The sequence below is a fragment of the Hemitrygon akajei genome, chromosome 5, assembly GCF_048418815.1.
Source record: "Hemitrygon akajei chromosome 5, sHemAka1.3, whole genome shotgun sequence".
Classification (NCBI taxonomy): Eukaryota; Metazoa; Chordata; class Chondrichthyes; order Myliobatiformes; family Dasyatidae; genus Hemitrygon; species Hemitrygon akajei.
Window position 1 is genome coordinate 52,790,740 of NC_133128.1, and position 19,117 is coordinate 52,809,856.

The 19,117-nt window shown below is 39.0% G+C and overlaps 1 protein-coding gene across 3 annotated transcripts in view; it reads right to left on the bottom strand.

Moving 5' to 3' along the window:
- sytl5 (synaptotagmin-like 5) overlaps positions 1–19,117 on the bottom strand; it is a 190,344-nt gene that overhangs the window by 28,651 nt on the left and 142,576 nt on the right. For all 3 annotated transcript variants that reach the window (XM_073045563.1, XM_073045565.1, XM_073045564.1), the window contains exons 3-8: positions 17,669–17,884; positions 13,588–13,700; positions 11,069–11,189; positions 8,653–8,781; positions 1,583–1,658; positions 535–652 (exon numbers count right to left, since the gene is read on the bottom strand). In XM_073045563.1, coding sequence (XP_072901664.1) covers positions 535–652; positions 1,583–1,658; positions 8,653–8,781; positions 11,069–11,189; positions 13,588–13,700; positions 17,669–17,884 — 773 coding nt within the window. The remainder of the gene's footprint in view (positions 1–534; positions 653–1,582; positions 1,659–8,652; positions 8,782–11,068; positions 11,190–13,587; positions 13,701–17,668; positions 17,885–19,117) is intronic.

Genomic DNA, 19,117 nt, shown 5'->3' on the forward strand with positions numbered 1-19,117 from the left:
GAGCCCTTTTACAGATTGCAAAGGCACCATATAAAGGAAATTATCCACCCATCACATCTTCCAACCCAGTTAAGGAGTGGAAATTTCATTGAATAACTGAATATTTTGTTAATTTATTTCAGCTATTTTCAGCTTGAGGTACAGGAGGCTCAAGTCCCACACCTTCAGGTTCAGGAACAGTTTTTTACCCCTCAACCATCGGGCTCTTGATTGAGAGAGGGGATATTTTTACTCACCCGGACACTAAACTGATTTCACACCCATGGACTCACTTTTAAGGACTCTGTAACTTGTGTTCTCTATATTTATTATTTATTTATTTATCATTATTTTTTTCATATTTTCATTTTGTTGTGTTTACACAATGACTGTTTTTCCATCTTTGTCGTGTGCAGTTTTTCACTGATTCTATTGTGTTTCTTTGCACTTACTGCGAATGTCCACAAGAAAGTGAATTTACTTTGAATCGCTTAGAATCTCAGCCTTCAGCTATGCAAGCTTCAGTTATGAATCATGGCACAGTCATGCACAAACCTGATGAAATCGAATATTTTGAAATTTCTATTGTAGGCAGATTGTGCTTTCCCCTGGACAGGCCCTCAGTCACACTGTTACTCATTGATAATGAGTCAATACTTCCTGTAGATCTTGCCTGGAATCAAAGCATAACGTATAAATTACAGCAAAACTATATTTTTGAAAGAACTTTTTGATAAAAATATTTTGTTTAAACTCTTTTGTAAGTCACAATGATAGTGCATAACAGATGAGAAGTGTGTCTTTTTAAACTTAAAAACATGTTTTCAACATATAGGGAATTGTGTGGAATATGCATCACAGATGGAGTACTCAGTTCCCAAACTTAGCAAAGATTTCTGTATTCAGACAATTTTAATCCCTCTGATCTGCTGTAGAAATAACATGGGCAGATATTCATATTGGTCATTGTGTGAGGTAACAGTTCCCTTGGGCAGCTGGAATATCCAAAGTGGCAGGAGGCGAGAAAAACAGCTCAAACTGATTGCTATCTTCTGTCTATTAAATATTTTCATTTACTTTGCTTTACAATTTGTAACACTGTTTTTCTCAATTCACAAAAGATTCAGATTTTTTGCATCCCCATTTCATGACCTAATCCAGACACCTCATTTTCTTCTACACAAGCCCCATTCTTCCATTTCACTCTTGAATCAGCAATTAAATTGATGTGTTCCAAATCAGTAGCAAAAACATGTGCTTATGTTATTTTTTGAGGGGCAAGGAATGTTTGTATAGGTAATTTTTTTTCCTCAAATGCAATATTTCCAAAAACATTAATTATCTTCCACCAAGAAGTAGATTAATACAACATTGCATTTACTACTTACCTGGCAAATACCTAATTAAAATCTGATATCAAAGCATTGATTTCACAGTTATACATAATATACACTAATGCAGGAACAGTAGTAACATCCATCAAGGCAATAGAGCTTATGAAAATTTTAATGAAGAATTAATCTGCATGCTTAACAAGACTGGATTTAATTTTCTTTAATTATATTTTCAATGTGAAGTTTTGGAAGAAAGATGTTCAATTTACCTTCTTCCCATAATCTGATACAAGACTTTGTTTACTGGATGCTGGTGAGATCTGTGGTACTGGTGTAGTCATCCTGCTGTAATTAACAAACAGAAATGACTGTCAGCGACTACTTGAATTGTGCTGGCCTCCATTGTAAATGAGGTAGCCAAAAGGCAGCTTGGTAACACTACAAGCCAAGCTCCAGCTTTTACAGTGTTTTACTTTTGAGGAAGGATTTTTAGAGACTTTGGCTTGCTGTTTAGTGAAATGGCACACTTTCTATACCTGTGACGTGCACCGAGTGCAATCCTGGTGGCTGGAGCTGTACGCCAGCATTTCAATACAATACAGATTCTGCCTGATATTTAATATGAAAACTGCTGATCATACAGGTCTACATGTACACTGTTGTTCTGGCATTCTCTATCAACCTGCTGCTCCAAGTGTTCTGTAAACAAGGTTTAATGCTGCCTGTCCAACTTCTAAATACAAATGATAAATAAAGGCTATTGAGTCTGTTGTAACCTCCCATAGAAATCTCGAGCGTTCTCTTCAGATAATCCAATTCATTTTAAAATAAGCTCAGAATTTTTTACTCTGTTCACTGTCCAATTATCCCAGGTATTAAATTGTTTTACATGTAAATGTGCTTCCTTGAATTTGTCTCAAATGCAATACACCTTTTACTATTTTAACCTCCCATCCTGCATTGGTGGTTTAACTTGGGACTCAAGACTAGCATTTTCCATAGTATCTGAAATACCACAGTATACATTTGCACTTTCCTGGAACCAGTTTGGCATCACTGGAAAGTTATCAGGACTGTAATCTGCATCCCTACCCTCATGAAGCATAGAAACATAGAAATCTACAGCACATCACAGGCCCTTCGGCCCACAATGTTGTGCTGACCATGTAACCTACTCTAGAAACTGCCTAGAATTTCCCTACCACATAGCCCTCTATTTTTCTAAGCCCCATGTACTTACCTGAGAGTCTCTTAAAAGACCCTATTGTATCCGCCTCTACCACCTTCGCTGACAGTGCATTCCACACGCCCACCACCCTCTGTGTGAAAAACTTACCCTTGACATCCCCCTCGTACCTGCTTCCAAGCACCTTAAAACTGTGCCCTCTCGTGATAGCCATTTCAGCCCTGGGAAAAAGCCTCTGGTTATCCCATCAATGCCTCTTATCATCTTGTACACCTCAATCAGGTCACCTCTCATCCTCTGTTGCTCCAAGGAGAAAAGGCCAAGTCCACTCAATCTATTCTCATAAGGCATGCCCTCCAATCTAAGCAACATTCTTGTAAATCTCCTCTGCACTCTCTCTATAGTATCCATATCCTTCCTGTAGTGAGGCAACCAGAACTGAACACAGTACTCCAAGTGGGGTCTAACTAAGGTCTTATAAAGATGTAACATTACCTCACAGCTCTTGAACTCAATTCCATAGTTGATGAAGGGCAACACTTTCCTTTACATTCTTAACACTGTCAACCTGCACAGCAGCTTTGAGTGTCCTATGGACTCGGACCTCAAGATCTCGCTGATCCTCCACACATCCGAGAGACTCACCATTAATATTATATTCTGTCTTCAAATTTGACCTTCCAAAATGAACCACTTCACACTTATCTGGGTTGAACTCCATCTGCCACTTCTCAGCCCATTTCTGCATCCATTTCTGCACTGAAACCTCAGACAACGCTCCAGACCACCCACAACACCCCCAATTTTTGTGTCATCAGCAAACTTACTAACCCATCCTTCTACATCCTCATCCCGGTCAATCATAAAGATCACAAAGAGCATCACTGGTCACCGTCCTCCATGTAGAATACAAGCCATCCACAACCACCCTTTGCCTTCTGTGGTCAAGCCAATTCTTGATCCACAAAGCAAGGTCTCCTTGGATCCCATGCCTCTTTACTTTCTGAATGAGCCTTGCATGGGGAACCTAATCAAATGCTTTACTGAAATCCATATACACTACATCTGCTGCTCTACCTTCATCAATGCTCAGCTTCTGCACTTATGAGCATCTTCATGTTGAATCCCTGAATAATGTTCTGAGAGACCATGAAGCAAATGATACAAATACTATTTATTTCAGCTTTTGAACAACTATTTAAATACCCCCAAGTCAAGTTTATAGCTTTCACCCAGTACAAGAAATATCCTCGTCCAAAGTAATGTCAATCAGTACCTTGCCCCTCAACTGTTCTGCATTCTTTGGCACAACTTAATACCAATTCTTCCTTTCCACTGCCAGCAAAATTAAGTGGCCCTCAATTAGTTCTAGTTTTACCCATTTATTTACATGTCACCTATTATTAGGGAATCAGAATCAGATTTATTATTACTGACATATGTTTTGAAATATTGCTGGCAATGGAAAGGACGAATTGTACCAAAGTCTGCAGAATGTTTGGGGGACAAGGTACCGATTAACATTACTTTGGTTGGGAATATTCCTGTACTGGTTGAAAGCTATAAACCTGACAAGAATGTTTTTATATAGTTTTGGAAAAGATCAGAGAGAAACTAATTACTTTTTTTCTTATAGCTCTCTTTCAGAAACCTGAACAAAGATTTTAAATATGGAGGGCTCATAGGCAAGAGGGATGAAGATTTTAAAAAATATAATATGAAGTAAAGTGTCAGTGAAGAACTGGTGCAGTGCCCAAATGGTACCAATAGGATGTTATGTGGTCACAGGCTGGCCAGAAATAAGGGAGGAGGAGGAGACTCTTACAGCTCAAGTGGCCCTAGTGTGGTGAACTACATATACCTGTCTGGACACGCCCCCCCTGCTGACTGCTCCTGTGGCTCCTCCCACTGACCGTGGCTCCTCCCACAGACCCCGGTATAAAGGCGATTGAGGCCTGAGCCCTGCCCTCAGTCTCCAGGATGTAGCATGGTGGTCAGTTGCTGCTTGTTCTTTCTTCCAGTCAATAAAAGCCGATATCTCACCTCACGTCTCAGAGAGTTATTGATGGTGCATCACCTAGAGAAAGGGGAAAGGATCTGGAGGCTGGTTCTAATCTCAAGTGAAGAGGGGGAAATTAGCAGAAATGGGAGAGATACTAGTTTTATTAGTTTAAGCTAAGGATCAACGTTTTGCCATACCTTAGGTCAATCCCAGCTTCCATGCAAATTCCACACAATCAGCACTATTCACTGTGTGATTACATGGGCTTCCCGCTACATCCCAAAGGTGTGTATTTTTAGATTAATTAGCTACCCTAATTTGCCTCTAGTCTAGATGCCTCCTGGTAGATGTGTTGATGAGAATGTGGGGAGAACAGAAAACAATTAGCATGGGCTTATTATAACATGGATGCCTCATGGTTGGCACAAACCTGGTGAGGAGGATGGCCTATCTCCATGGCACCTCTTCTCTGTGACTATTACAATGTTACTTAATCATTAAGTTCACCAATACAAAGAAAGTTAATACATCACAATGAAAATAAAGCCAATTTTTCATTCTGTTTTGGCTTGGCCTTTTTTGTAGAGAAGATAACTTTAATGTATTCCTCTGCTTATTAAGGCAAAGGAACATTATGCCTTTTCAAAAATACAAAATCATACATTCAAATGGAAAATTTCAATATTTATAATCAAACATGTTTATTAATTCTAAGTTTGCAATCAGGAATTCTGTTTTATTATTGACAATTAGTTTATTTAGTACTGGCCTCCATCTGGTGAACTCCTAATTAGAGATAGATCATATTAAGCAACTCTACAAGGATGTTAATTTACAAGAGTTCTAAGAAATAACTTACACTCCTTAAACAGACCAATCTACACCATCAGTGATTGCATGGGCGTCAATTAAAAATTATATATCCCGAAGAATCAAAGTCACTAACTTTAATGTTCACTCCACAAACACTATCTGTACAACACATGGAAATGCAATTACGGACATGGAGTGAAAGGAAAAATCTCTTAAGGACTATTCTATCAAAGACAATACACAAGTCCCTTCAAAAATGGATAATATTACCAATGGGGATCAAAACAATTTTGACTGACATTCAAAAATTTATAGAAGTAGATGGCACTGCTAATATGGAAGAAAAGAGTTGGGTAGGGGAGTTTTCCAGAAAGGTTTAGAAAAATGCAGGAGGGAAAATTTAATAAGGTTTAAAATTTTCATTTTAGGTTTTCAATGATTAACCTCAAATCTACTTCCTGATAGATTGGCCAGGCTGCATTAAGACTGCCCTTTACTATCTGCCACAAATAAAACTTTGTTTTCCCTAGCAATTAGCATGGAACAACATTGATAGGCTAAGTAAACATACAAGTACAGAAAATAAATATCTGCTTGATCATTACAGCCACTTTCTCTAGATATCAATTGAAAGAAGACTTCATACTTAGAGCATAAGACATAGGTGCAGAATTAGCCATTGAGTCTGCTGTGCCATTTGATCATGGCCGATTTATTTTCCCTCTCCACCCTATTCTCCTGCCTTCTCACCATAATCTATCAACATCCACGTTAAATATACCTAATAACTTGGACTCCACAGCTGTCTGTGGCAATGAGTTCTACAGATTAACCGCCCTTTGACTAAAGAAATTCCTCCTCATGTCTGTTCTAAAGTGAGGGATTTGATTAGATTATCTACGCCTTGAACCTGGCTGTGAATCTACTTTAATACTAACTCACTTACTTGTTCCATATTGTCACGTGTGAAAGGCTAAACTGATGCTTTGAGGTTTGAAGTGGATGCTTGCATTTGTCATAAAATTACTCATGTTCCAATGAAACAATACTGCCATTGTCACCTTTTCCCATCTCATTCCATTGAGGAATGGTAAAGGTAATCTTTTGTTTTGGGGTACAGTTTTAACAATGCCACTTAAGGGTGGCACAGTAGTGTGGAGGTTAGCACAATGCTTTACAGTACAGGTGACTTGGGTTCAATTCCCGCCACTGCCTGTATGTTCTTCGGGTGAGTTGGTTTCCTCCCAGTCCAAAGATATGCCAGTTTGGTTAATTAGTCATTGGAAATTGTCCCATGATTAGGCCAGGATTAATTTGGGGAATTCCTGGGCAGTGTGGCTCAAAGGACCTATTCAGCTCTGTATCTCAATAAAATAAAATGAGATTTAAAAAAAAATACACTAGAAGACCAATGAAGAATAAAAATTATGATTTCATAATCTGGAACAAGCTCAACAAACTCAGTTACCTCCATTATGACTGGGAGGACGTGTCACACAAAGTTTTAAAGCATAACACATAAATCAGGTCAAAACAAGCCACTCATTTTGGACAAGATTAGGAGACAGAAACTGAAAATTGAGATGAATGGATTGGCGAAAATAATAATTAAATTGATTTTCACAGAAATTAAGCTTTAAGAAGACCTTGAGATGAAAAAGATCAAAACCGATAAATGTACAGTATATAAAATAACAATGTCAAAATGACCATACACAAAGAAACAATAATCCTATTGCTATGGAAAAAGAGCAACAATAATGATCAACAGTGGGCAGAGAGAGAGGAGTTTTGGTGGAGAAACAATCGTTAAATTTTTTGGATGTTCAATGGGGAGGAGGCAGATGAATCGGTGTACAATTGTTAAATCTATCAGCAGTGTAAGGTAGCATCTGAAACAGCTTAGAGCACCTCGAGCAGTTTGACTATATCAGTGAGGTGTTTCTCAAACATGCAGGCAACAAAAATGTTTCATAACCTACTCATCATGCTCAGTCTTAATGATTTCAAAGCCGAGAGAATCACACAAATCACAATAGCACTGATGGAACTGTTTGGTCTTACACACAGTAGACTAAAGATTGGAACAGTCTGTTGTCACTTGCTTGTTATTCCTATTGGAAAATTATCTGTAGGTGGACAAATAAGCTGACATGTTCTAGTCTGCCATACAAAAATTTTGAGGCATACAAGCAGCTAACAAAAAAAAGCAGCTGTCAGTAGCAAAACAGTCTTTCTCCTACACTGGTTAGCAACTGTCAATTAAGGAAGACAATCCAAGAAAATTTTGAGTTAAGGTTAAATTCTTTTGAATATCTAACTGAAGAATGTATTTTGTACTTCTACAAATTATCAGTTATTGTTGTCAAATTGGTTCCTGGTGTAAAAATATTGTTAATAATGAAATGCCCATTTTAAAATACTGATACTTAATAAAGTTTTTAAAATTAATTATTTTTAAATTTTAAAAATGTCAGATTGAAGTTTAAAACACAAAAATACAACTGTGGATGCTGTGGATCAAAGAAGACGTACACAACGCTGGAAGAACTCAGCAGGTCAGACAGCATCCGTGAGAAAAGAGTAGCAAACGTTTCGGGCCAAGACCCTTCATCAGACCATTCCTGGTCTGAACAGCGTTGTGTTCAGATTGAAGTTTAATCCTTTGGTGAATATTGTAAAACATTTAATTAATGGAAGAAATATATGCCCTTCATCTTCAAGTGAAAATCCAGAAGGGATACTTGTTAGAACAACACATACAAGATGCTGGAGGAACTCAGCAAATCAGACAGAATCCATGTAGAGGAATAAACAGTCAATGTTTCAGACCAAGACCCTTCATCAGGACTGGAAAGGAAGGGTCAGAAAGCCAGAATAAGAAAGTGGAAGGAGGGTCAGAGCACGCGATAGCAGGGATGAAGTATTCACAGAAGGCAAGCTCACTGAACCACCAAAGAGAAAATTTAATCTTCTCAAGGTTGTCATTTATTTTCCATTTTATGATCGTGCTGTACATGAGCATTTGCATCATCAGCAGGGGAATTCTGCTCCAGTCAGTCAGATCTTTGATGTTATACATAACTGGGGAAAAATAAAGCAGTTATTCTGTACAACAGAATACATTTTTGCAATCCATTTTACATTATAAAATGCCAGTTGTCTCTGTACTTTTTAGGGACCTCTGTAAATGTCAGTTTCTGAGGCAAACTAAGATATGGCAGCAGAACACGATCTCCAGACCATCATCAGCCTTAAGTCAACCAGGTAAAACAAACAACAGCCTGCAATATCCCAGAGGACACCAAGGTCGCTTTAAAAAAATGTTAATCCATTACCTGCCAGAGTGAGCTGAAGAATATATGCTTTCCATTTCGAAATCTGAGCCTGTATAGCCATTGCTTCTTCCATCCTCTGTATCTAGCCCCTGATCACTCAGTGCCTTCAGGTTAGATTTGGCCCGTTTTCTGTCAAAAAGGAAACTGTCATTGAGAGAGCAGCACAATTTCATTGTCCATAATTATAACAGAGGATTGGGGTATGGGTCATGTGTTTTGAGTTAATTTCTTTAATGCATTTTTCAAAGTCCTTTGCATTTGGAGGGATTGAATACCGCTCCTTTTATCAGGAAGTGCAGTAGTCAGATCTAGAATAATCCCAATATCAAAGCAAGCCTTCACTGCGAATAGCTGGTGTAGCTCCAGGCAAACAACTGTGCTCACTCCATCTTCCCACCGCCTTAACAGTGATAGAGTTCCTCTTGTCCTTACCTACCACACCATGAGCTCCCATGTTCAACACACCATTCTCTGCCGCTTCCACTATCTCCAAAGGGATCGTACCACTAAACATATCTTTACCTCTGACCCCCTCTCCACTTTCCGCAGGAGTTGCTCCTTCCGCAATTCCCTTGTCCGTTTATCTCCCCACTAATCTCCCTCCCGACACTTATCCCTGCAAGCAGCTTAAGTGTTACACGTGCCCATTCACCTCCTCTCTCATCTCCATCCAGGTCCCAAACAGTCCTTTCCAGGCGAGGCAACGCTTCACCTCTGGATCTGCAGGGGTTGTCTATTATGCCACTGCTCGCCATGTGGCCTCCTCTACATTGGTGAGACCCATCATAAATTGGGGGAGCATTTTGTCGAGTACTTCCACTCCATCCGCCAAATGTGTAGCTTTCTGGTGGCAAGACATTTTAATTCTAATTCCTATTCTCATTCCGACATGTGGCCTCTTGTGCCAAGATGAGGGCACCCTCAGGGTGGAGAAGCAACACCTGATGTTCCATCTGGGTAGCCTCCAACCTGACGGCATGAACATCGATTTCCCCTTCCGGTAAGATATTTTCCCCCCTCCCCCTCCTCCCTTCCTCACTTTGGCCTTTACCTCTTCTCATCTGCTTATCACCTCCCCCCGGTTCCACTCTTCCTTCCCTTTCTCCTATTGTCCACTCTCCTCTCCTATCAGATTCCTTTTTCTCCAGCCCTTTATCTTTCCCACCCATTTGGCTTCACCTGTCACGTTCTAAATAACCTCACCCTCTCCTCCCACCCTTTTATTCTGGCGTCTTCCACCTTCTATTTCAGTCCTGATGAAGGGTCTTGGCCTGAAACATTGACAGTTTTTTTATTTCCATAGATGTTGCCTGACCTGCTGAGTTGCTCCACCATTTTGCAGGTGTTGCTTTGAATTTCCAGCATCTTCAGACTTCTCATGTTTAACCCCGATTTAATCCTAGCCTAACCACAGGACAATTTACAATGACCGATTAACCTAGCAACCAGTACATCGTTGGACTGTGGCAGGAAACCAGAGCAGCCACAGGAAATCTACATGGTCACATAGAATTGAAGGCGGGTCTCCTGTACTGTAAAGTGTTGTTTTAGCCACCATGCTACCGGGCCACCAGATGCAATTCACCTTTCAGTGAGTGTGGACAAACAATAAAATGTTCCTAAATTCACAACTAAATAGTTGACATCAAGTCCTATTCTTGCAATATTGTAGTATACAGAATTTATAGCACACAAACAATTCAGACCAAATGCAAACTAAAAATCCATAACTATGTACAATAGTTTCATGTTCAATTGCAACAGCACAATGTTGAGATACAATAAAGAAATAAGTTCTTATTAAAAAAAAAAAAAATTTGGGGGGGAGGGGCAATTACTGATTCAATTTAGTAAGCAACTTGAAGATTATTTTTCTGCAAGTGTACCTAATAGCTATCTAGAAAGAAAAGTACACTGGGGTTAGCAGGTTGCCAGACTCAATCTTGTGTGAAATTATTTTAGACACAAAAAAACCTGCAGATGCTGGGACACAACACACACAAAATGCTGGAGAAAAGTGAAGATTCTGGATAACCTGTTTGCAAATGTATGGCCAGAGAATATATTTGGTTTGCTGCCTCTGGAGTTTGTTCATTGACTTGGACTGAAAATTTCCATTTGCATTAGAACCAGTAAATGGCTTGCTAAAACCATACGTGAAGAGCAGTCATTTAGGCGAGCTTCTGGAAAGCATGCAAGGAACTGCAGCTACCATGAGTCAGATCATAAAGGATAAATAATACATTTTTAAAAACTGTTTTTTCTACTCAGTAGTACAAGCAGTTCAGCCAATGTGCACAACTCTCACCCAATAACAAATCTAGTTATTTTAATATACCTCCCTCTCTGAAGGTGAATTAAAGCAGAAAATGTATATTACATTAGAGTAACTCCATATAGTTACTCTATTACATACTTCAACTTTTTAAATGCATCTGGAACTGCTTTCTTCTCATTTCTGGGTACTGTGGACGACTTTAACATTTCCTCTGTGTTTTTCTGCCGTGCTTTTCCCTTTGATTGCTCAGACTTTGTTTCTAGTAAGACCAAAAAGAGAGAACTGCATTTCTATTGCACTGAAAATAATCTATATGTAGTTTTCAGAGAATGTCACAAATATTTAACAATAAATAAGTCATTTATTTCGATCATTACTTGGAAACTGGAGTTTTTAAATATTTTTCATACACACAAGAACGCAAATAAAAAGTTTCTGTTGATATACTCCAGTTCAGGGTTCCAGCAAGCACCGGTCGATCGTATATTCCACTGTACATCTCATCTGAGTTTTTATAACCATCAGTGTATAGTTCTATTGTTTTATTAGGGAGCTGCTAAAGTGCTTCCAAGTTCAATGTGCCTGACAACTACACAAAGACTCCCATAAAGCTGTAAGATTCCAGTGTCACACAGAAGATTAAAGAATGTTTGCTATGTGGTGTGTTTCTTGATTCTGCACATCAAAACCTCTTGATAATTAGTAACAGTTGAACATCATTGAACACTATTCTCTTGACACACACTCAGTGGCCACTTTATTCCGTCCTGGAGAGAAACCCATGGTGGTTTTCTGCTGCCCTGGCTCATCCGCTTCAAAGTTCGACAAGTTGTTCATTCAGAGATGCTTCCCTGCACACCTCTGCTGTAATGTGTGGTTACCTGAGTTAGTGTCATCTTCCTGCCAGCTTGGACCAGTCCGGCCATTCTCCTCTGACCTTTCACTCACAGAACTGCTGCCCACTGGATTTTTTTCCCACCTTTTTCTGTAAACTCTACAGACTTGTGAGAGAAATTCACAGGAGATCTGTAGTTTCTGAGATACTAAAACCACATTGTCTGGCCTCAGCAATCATTTTCTTGTCAAAGTCATTTTGTCCCCCTTCTGGTGTCTGGTCTGATCAACAACTGAACCTCTTGACCATGTCTGCATGCTTCTATGCATTGAGTTGCTGCCACATGATTGGCTGATTAGATATTTGCATTAACGAGGTGTTCTGTGTACCTAATAAAGTGGCCACTGAAGATAAATGCCAGATGCTAAAAATGTGAAATTAAAAAATACTTAATGCTGGAAGCACTCAGGTTAGGCAGCATCTGCAGAGGGAGAAACAGAGTTAATCTGTTAGTCCTGAGACCTGTTATTAACTCTGTTTTCCTTTCAATAGATGCTACTTAACTTGCTAGGCATATCCAGCATTTTTAATTATCTTCTTGGCGGAATGATGTAAATCTCATCCACTCCAGTCTAATGTTTAGCCATGTTTTTTTTCTTCCAAACATATGTATTCAAAACCCAGCCTGGGGAAAATAAAAGACCTGTAAGCCATAATACCCTCCTATATTTCAGGACAGCTCCAAAGACAGGCTTGACTGTTGCGTCCTGATGACTAGAGGAAACTGCTGGCGAGCAGGCAGTGTGGGGAAGGAACAGGATTGACTTGGATAACGTTCGGAGGTATTATTAAACTGCAGGTATCTAGAAAGGTTAAAGCTAGACAATGAATCAAGCATTTGAAGAACACTGACAGACATGCTCAGCTTAATTTTGGAACCCAACATGTACCAATAAATGAGTGATTCTCACTATTTAATGAAAAGACTTGTCTTGGGGAATAGGGCTAGCAACAAATGAGCATGACAAGCCCAGAGGCTCACACAGCTATTGACCATATTTCCTCTGACTCTGCTGTATTTGCTTCAACAGCAGATGTCACCTTGGTGCCTTTCTTTATTATTAACTGTGGCTTCCCCTTTACTGCTGTGTGGCTAGAGCAGCCCTCAGATGTATCCCATTTATTTCCCGGACCTCTGCTCATTCCTTTCGTCTGGGACCCTCACTTTCCACCAACCTTCCCTCTAATTTTTTTTTTAAACAGACCAACCGTTGCTCTGAGCAGGCAGGCTTTACATGGCCTGTAAACTGTGTAGCACTTGAATAAAATACGAAATAAAAGAATATTTTAGCTGAGCGGCAACAAAGGCTAAGCGCGCGGGAGCATTTCAGTTACCGTGTGGCCAGCTTAGTGGGAACAGTGCTTTCCATCCACCAGCTTCTGCAAGAATTTGACTAAGCAGCACTGGTGGGAAAACCTGGTTTGACTGTATTTCTCTATACTTTGTCTAAAATCCTGTTTCACCACCAAATTTCCAGAACAGCTGAATGGCCCTTTGATTTACTAGCCTTCAATAGAGCTGAGCAAGGTCAGCACTTTCACTGTATTGGGGTCACATAGCTCCCCATTTGTGCTCATTCCAATAGCTTTAGCAATAACCTCATCATTAGAAAATTCTACTGCTCTTAGACTCAAATTGATAACTGGCACTGAGTTACTATTTGACCTGTGAACTCAAAGGAACTGAACATCTTTCAATGATCTAAGAAAGGGAAGATATTCATTTTATATAAATACCGAAGAAATTATCTGAATGTCCCACCTGCGGATTTTTTGATGGATTGCTTGACGATTTCACTTCCCAGCACAGAAACATTCTGAAAACGTTTTGCTCTCTCTTCAAAAAACCATTCACCAGTGACCTCCCTCAACTGCCTGTAATGAGGAAGATCAATGTTCATGCAGTTTTTATGCCCACAAAGTAAGAAAATAAAATTCTACTTTTACATTTGAATATGTTGGTCTCTGAGTATTCATTATAAAGACTGCTAAATAATTTTTCATTTATCAGACATTCCTGAGAATCATACCATACGGTATATGAAAAATAATTGGAGACATTACAAACAAATTTCAATAGAAATTTAATGACATTCAACTAGAATTTTAATTCAGTTTTTGTTTTAATGGCATTATTTTAGAGATAAGAAAATAAACTCATTAATATTGTGTTCAAAGACACACAAAGTTATACGACTTGCAGGTTGGAATGTTAATGAAAGGCACTTCTACCATCAATAGTCCATAGAATTAATAATATTGTACAAGCAGTTGGAGAGTACATTATAATGTACTCTCCAACTGCTTGTACAATATTTGTTTTGGGTAGGTCTCCACTATTAAAGATGCTGTATTGCACAAATCCATTTGAATGGTAATGCATTAGCACTTGTTAATCATGCATAACCACTTCCTATTCACTTGCTATCTGTATCCTTTTGTGGCATGGGCAAATACTGCTTTAGCATGAATCTTATACAACGAACTTGAAAACCCAAAATACTATAAGTACACCTTAATGCCACAACAGTCTGAAGCTATTGTACACTTTAAAATCCTTCTTCATGCAAAACTTTTTGCCAGCTGACATCATATGGTTAAGATGTTATCATGTTCTAGGATACTTGAACGTAAAGTTGATTTTAAATAAAGTGCCAGACACTACATTTATTCTACACCCTTACATCTTATACATCCCTATGTTATATCTGTTGGGTTGTTCTATACATTTGGCTGGATGTGATGCAAAATTGAACTGATGGTGTGCTGCCAACAGAACAAAGGAGGAAAATCTAACATTGTTACAGGGAAGGGAATCCGTTTCATTCAGCACTGGGGAGCAGTGGATACGACTCAGGCTGTGTTACCTAATGAAACAGACCGAGGTTGATATGGCTGTCTGCACAATGAGTTTCTAAATATTTTACCTACTTTGATGGTCAATAAATTCTTTATTTTGCTGTGTAATTGTATCTTTTGATAATTTGGTAAATATACCACTCCTTTATTGTGGAGTAAGCACTCACTCCTAATTGGTGCTAAGACTATTAACCATCTGATTTAGAAGTGAAAATTCCACAACTAATCCCTACATTTTCCTCCATCTCAGTAGCTGAATATTTTCTTACAGACTTCTTCTATTTCTTTAAATGTATTTTTCCCCTCAACTACACACCTCGTTCTTTTTGCTGTGAGTGTTTAGTTATTTATCGATACAACATGGAGTAGGCTCTTGCAGCCCTTTCAGCCACGTTACCCAGCAACCCCACAACTCTGATTCACCCTAACCTAGTCACAGGACGATTTTACAATGACCAATTAACTGTCCCAGTACGTCTTTGGATTGTGGGAGGACAATGGACCCCATGCCTTCCTATGAAATTCCTTACAGAATGGCACTGGAATTGAATTCTGAAATGCCCCAAGCTACAACAATGTCACACACTTATATATCACCATTATGCTCAGTATATATCAAGGTGAAAGATATACATTTTGATGTATATCAGGTCCCCGAGTGTTAAGCTTGTTTATTTATCGAATGTCTTTCCCAGAATACAAAACCACCCACTTAGAAGCATAAATACTTTTTAATCAGTTGTTGCATTTATTTATTCACCTGCCCAACCTCTCTCTCTCTCTCTCTCTCTCTCTCTCTCTCTCACACACACACACACACACACACACACACACACAGTAATACAACACTGCAACAACTTTAGATTAGTGTCAGTAGGGCAAAGTGCTGGAAATAAATCTTAACCAAATCTGGCAGCACCAGTAGAAAGAAGTAGTTAATGTTGTGGGTCTATTACCTTTGTCAGAATTTAAATTTCTAAAACCTGTAGTTTTAAAAGATATATATATATATACATTTAGGGATTGTCCATTCCCTTATCACAGCTCAGATTTTTAAAATAATGTAATATTTTTGTATGAATTTAATGAGGGTAATGTTCACGTACAGGGTCTGGGATGTTATACAGCAAGAAGAAACACCCGGCCTTTGTAGGCCCCCATAATTTCATTCCTTTGATGTAAATTTTTCCAAGCAATGTGGTTGAGAAGGATGGGCATTAGCCACTGTGGCTCTACGCTTGAGCTGAAGATTTCAAGGCGCTTGGAAACAAAAGGGTTTTAATCCAGAATACAGGCATGTTTCAGAGGAAAGGTTCCTTAATTTAAGCAGAAGCCAGATAAACACACAGAGTAAAATCTTATGCTGATAACTGGAAGAGGAAAGATGGGAGGCAGCTCAAGTTGAGCATAAACACTAGCACGAACTGATTGGGCCCCATAATCAGTAACTGTGTGCAACTCCAAGACATTAAGTAATTTATTTTATTGAAATCCAGCTTGGAGTAGGTGCTTCTAAACCTTTGAGCCGCGCTACCCAGAAACTCACAAGTTACCACTAGCCTAATCACGAGACAATTTACAATGACCAAATAACCTAACAACTGGTATGTCTTTGGACTGTGGGAGGAAACTCGAGCACCTGGAGGAAACCCACATGGTCACGGGGATAAACTTACAAACTCCTTAGCAACAGTGGCGTGAACTGAACTCACTGTAGAGCATTGTGCTAACCACTATGCTACTGTGAACTAATTGAAAACAAAAACATGGAACAAGGAATAACGTATTTTAGTTTTGCTTTTACTTTAGCAAGGCACACATGTATGGCATGGTGGCGAAAAGAAATATGCTGTACGTATTTTTACAGAAAACCTGCAATGTATTATCTTAGAACCATTGTGGGGTTCACATTGTTCATGGAACCAGGCCCTGCACTTACTATCAACCACCCATTTACACTAATCCCGCTTTATTCTCCCCACATTTCCATCAGCTCCGCCAGATTCTACACCCAAGGCATGAAGTAGGGGCAATTTACATTGGCCATTAACCTACCACCCCACGTGTCTTTGCAATCTGGCAGGAAATCTGACCACACAAGGCAAAACCATGTGGTCAGAGTGAGACTGTGCAAACTCGGCAATGGCAGTAAGAATTATACCAAACTATAATAATGTCTTCTTGTCTCATATCTGTAAAGAAATCAGTCCATGGAAATTAAATTATTTCTACTTCTTTACAAATTATCGTGATTCAAAGCAATAAAGATAAATGCTTAAGTGCATTTAAATATATTCTCATTAATTTTAATATCTCCTGAATTGAAAGGAATCTAATGGTCTGCATACATACCACTGGAAGCCCAAGGCACCATTATTTAAGTTGGCTTCATTTAAAGTGGAACATTAAGATTTTTGTTGTAATAATAGCTAAATATCACAATTGACTGTGGATATTATACCAGGCATCTTTTAATAGTCGGTTTTAATGGACATCACCATTTGTTATCAGTTTTACTTTAGAAATCTATGTTATGATGGTGTGGACAACTGTGCAATTATGAAAGACACACAGTGGCACAAAGCTGAAACAGACATGATTTTCATGATGTTTCTCCCTTACCATATACAAAAAATTGTCACAAAATATTTCACAATGACAGCATCCAAATAATATGTCATGGCAAGATTGCTTTTTTTTTAAAAAAAGAGCATCTGTGAGAAACTTTGGCAGTTTTTGTTAATAATTAAACATGTACATAGAAGAATTCATTTTCTTCCAAAATCACAGATAGAAGTGACAACATATTAAATTTCCATAATGTGGACATTGACAACTGGTAACCAGGGATGACAGCAGCGTTTCTTTGTGACAATAACTAGCTGTAGCTGTGAATATGCCTGAGTCTCAAAGGAGCCCAACTGAATTTCAGAAGTTTAGGATTAGCCTTTTGGTTAATGTTTGCATACAAATTAAATACATACGCAATTTTAGCACAAGCCGTGCATTTCCAGCTCCCGTCTTTGATGATAACACGGCATTCTGCACACACACGATCATTGCACACCTGACACAAGTCCCCTCTAAAGAAGATCAGGCCAAGTGTCTTCTGGCATCGTTTACAGACTCTTTCATTAACTTGCTGCCTTCTTCGATTCACCCCGGCACCACGGATTTTGATGAGCTCATTCTTTAATTTCCTGTAATAAATCAGAGTCTGCTGTTAGTAACTGACAAATTGGTAAAATTCAACCATCAATTTATAAATGCAGCTTTTGTTGACATAGAAAATTAAAAACGGCACGCACTGGAAAATATCTGATCTTACCACTAGACTAACTTTTCTGATTGGCGTTATTCAATGTGAGCTGTAAAACTGTATTTGGGGAAAGAGAATCTCCTTGGATGCCAGCCCAAGGAACATTGCCAATATTCAAATTCACAGTATCTACAGTATTATACCTTCAATAGAAATCAAACAGACAGCAAAAGCTTTTAGTAGTTTCAAGAATCAGTTTCTAGTTATCACTATACAAGAAAGACAGTACCTTTCAGTTTCATAAATGTTAAAAGATGAGACTAGAGATCTAAAATGGGCTGAAACACAATGGATTCTGCAGATGCTGTAAATATTGGACAACACAAAATGCTGGAGGAACTCAGCAATTCAAACAGCATCTACGGAGTAAAATAAACAACTGGCATTTTTGGATGGCTGTTTATCGGGACTGGAAAGGAGAAGGCAGAAGCCAGAATACGAAGTGGGGGGGGGGGGGGGGGGAGAGGAGTATAAACTGGCAGGCACTAGGTGAAACTGAGTGGAGGGAAGGTAGGTGGCTGGGGGAAGGGGGTTATGAAGCAAGAATCTGAGGGAGCATTGGTGGGAGAGATACAAGACTGAAGGAGGAGGCTGATAGGAGAGGACAATAGACCATGGAAGTAGGCAAGGACATGGGGAACCATGGGGAGGTGATGGCCAGGTGAGGAGAAGAGGTGAGAGGACAGCTATAGTTAAGAACAGAAAAAAACCCAGGAGAAGTGTGGGGGGGGGGGGGTGTGGTAAGATGCAAGTAAAGAAATCTTAATGTTAACTGTTAAGTCAACATATATTGCAAACATTCTGCTTCCAATTATCTGTTCTATCAAAAATACTTGAGTAGAAGCAAAAGTGGGCATCATCTGTCAATGCTTAAAGTTGTGAGTGAGAGAGCAAGATCTTGTAGGGTGGGAGACAATTGAAAACAGCAGAGAGTCTTAACTGAACCAGTAAAAAGTGAGTTGGCCAGTAATAAAAGTTTGGCTCAGCAACCTTGGTTGAGAACAGGTATAGGCTAATGGTGCTTAGTCTTTTAGACTCATTTAGATAATTGTAGAACTTTTGCTTAGAAGTTAGAAGCAAAGCTACAACGAGCGTAGGCAAGATTGTAGTTAAG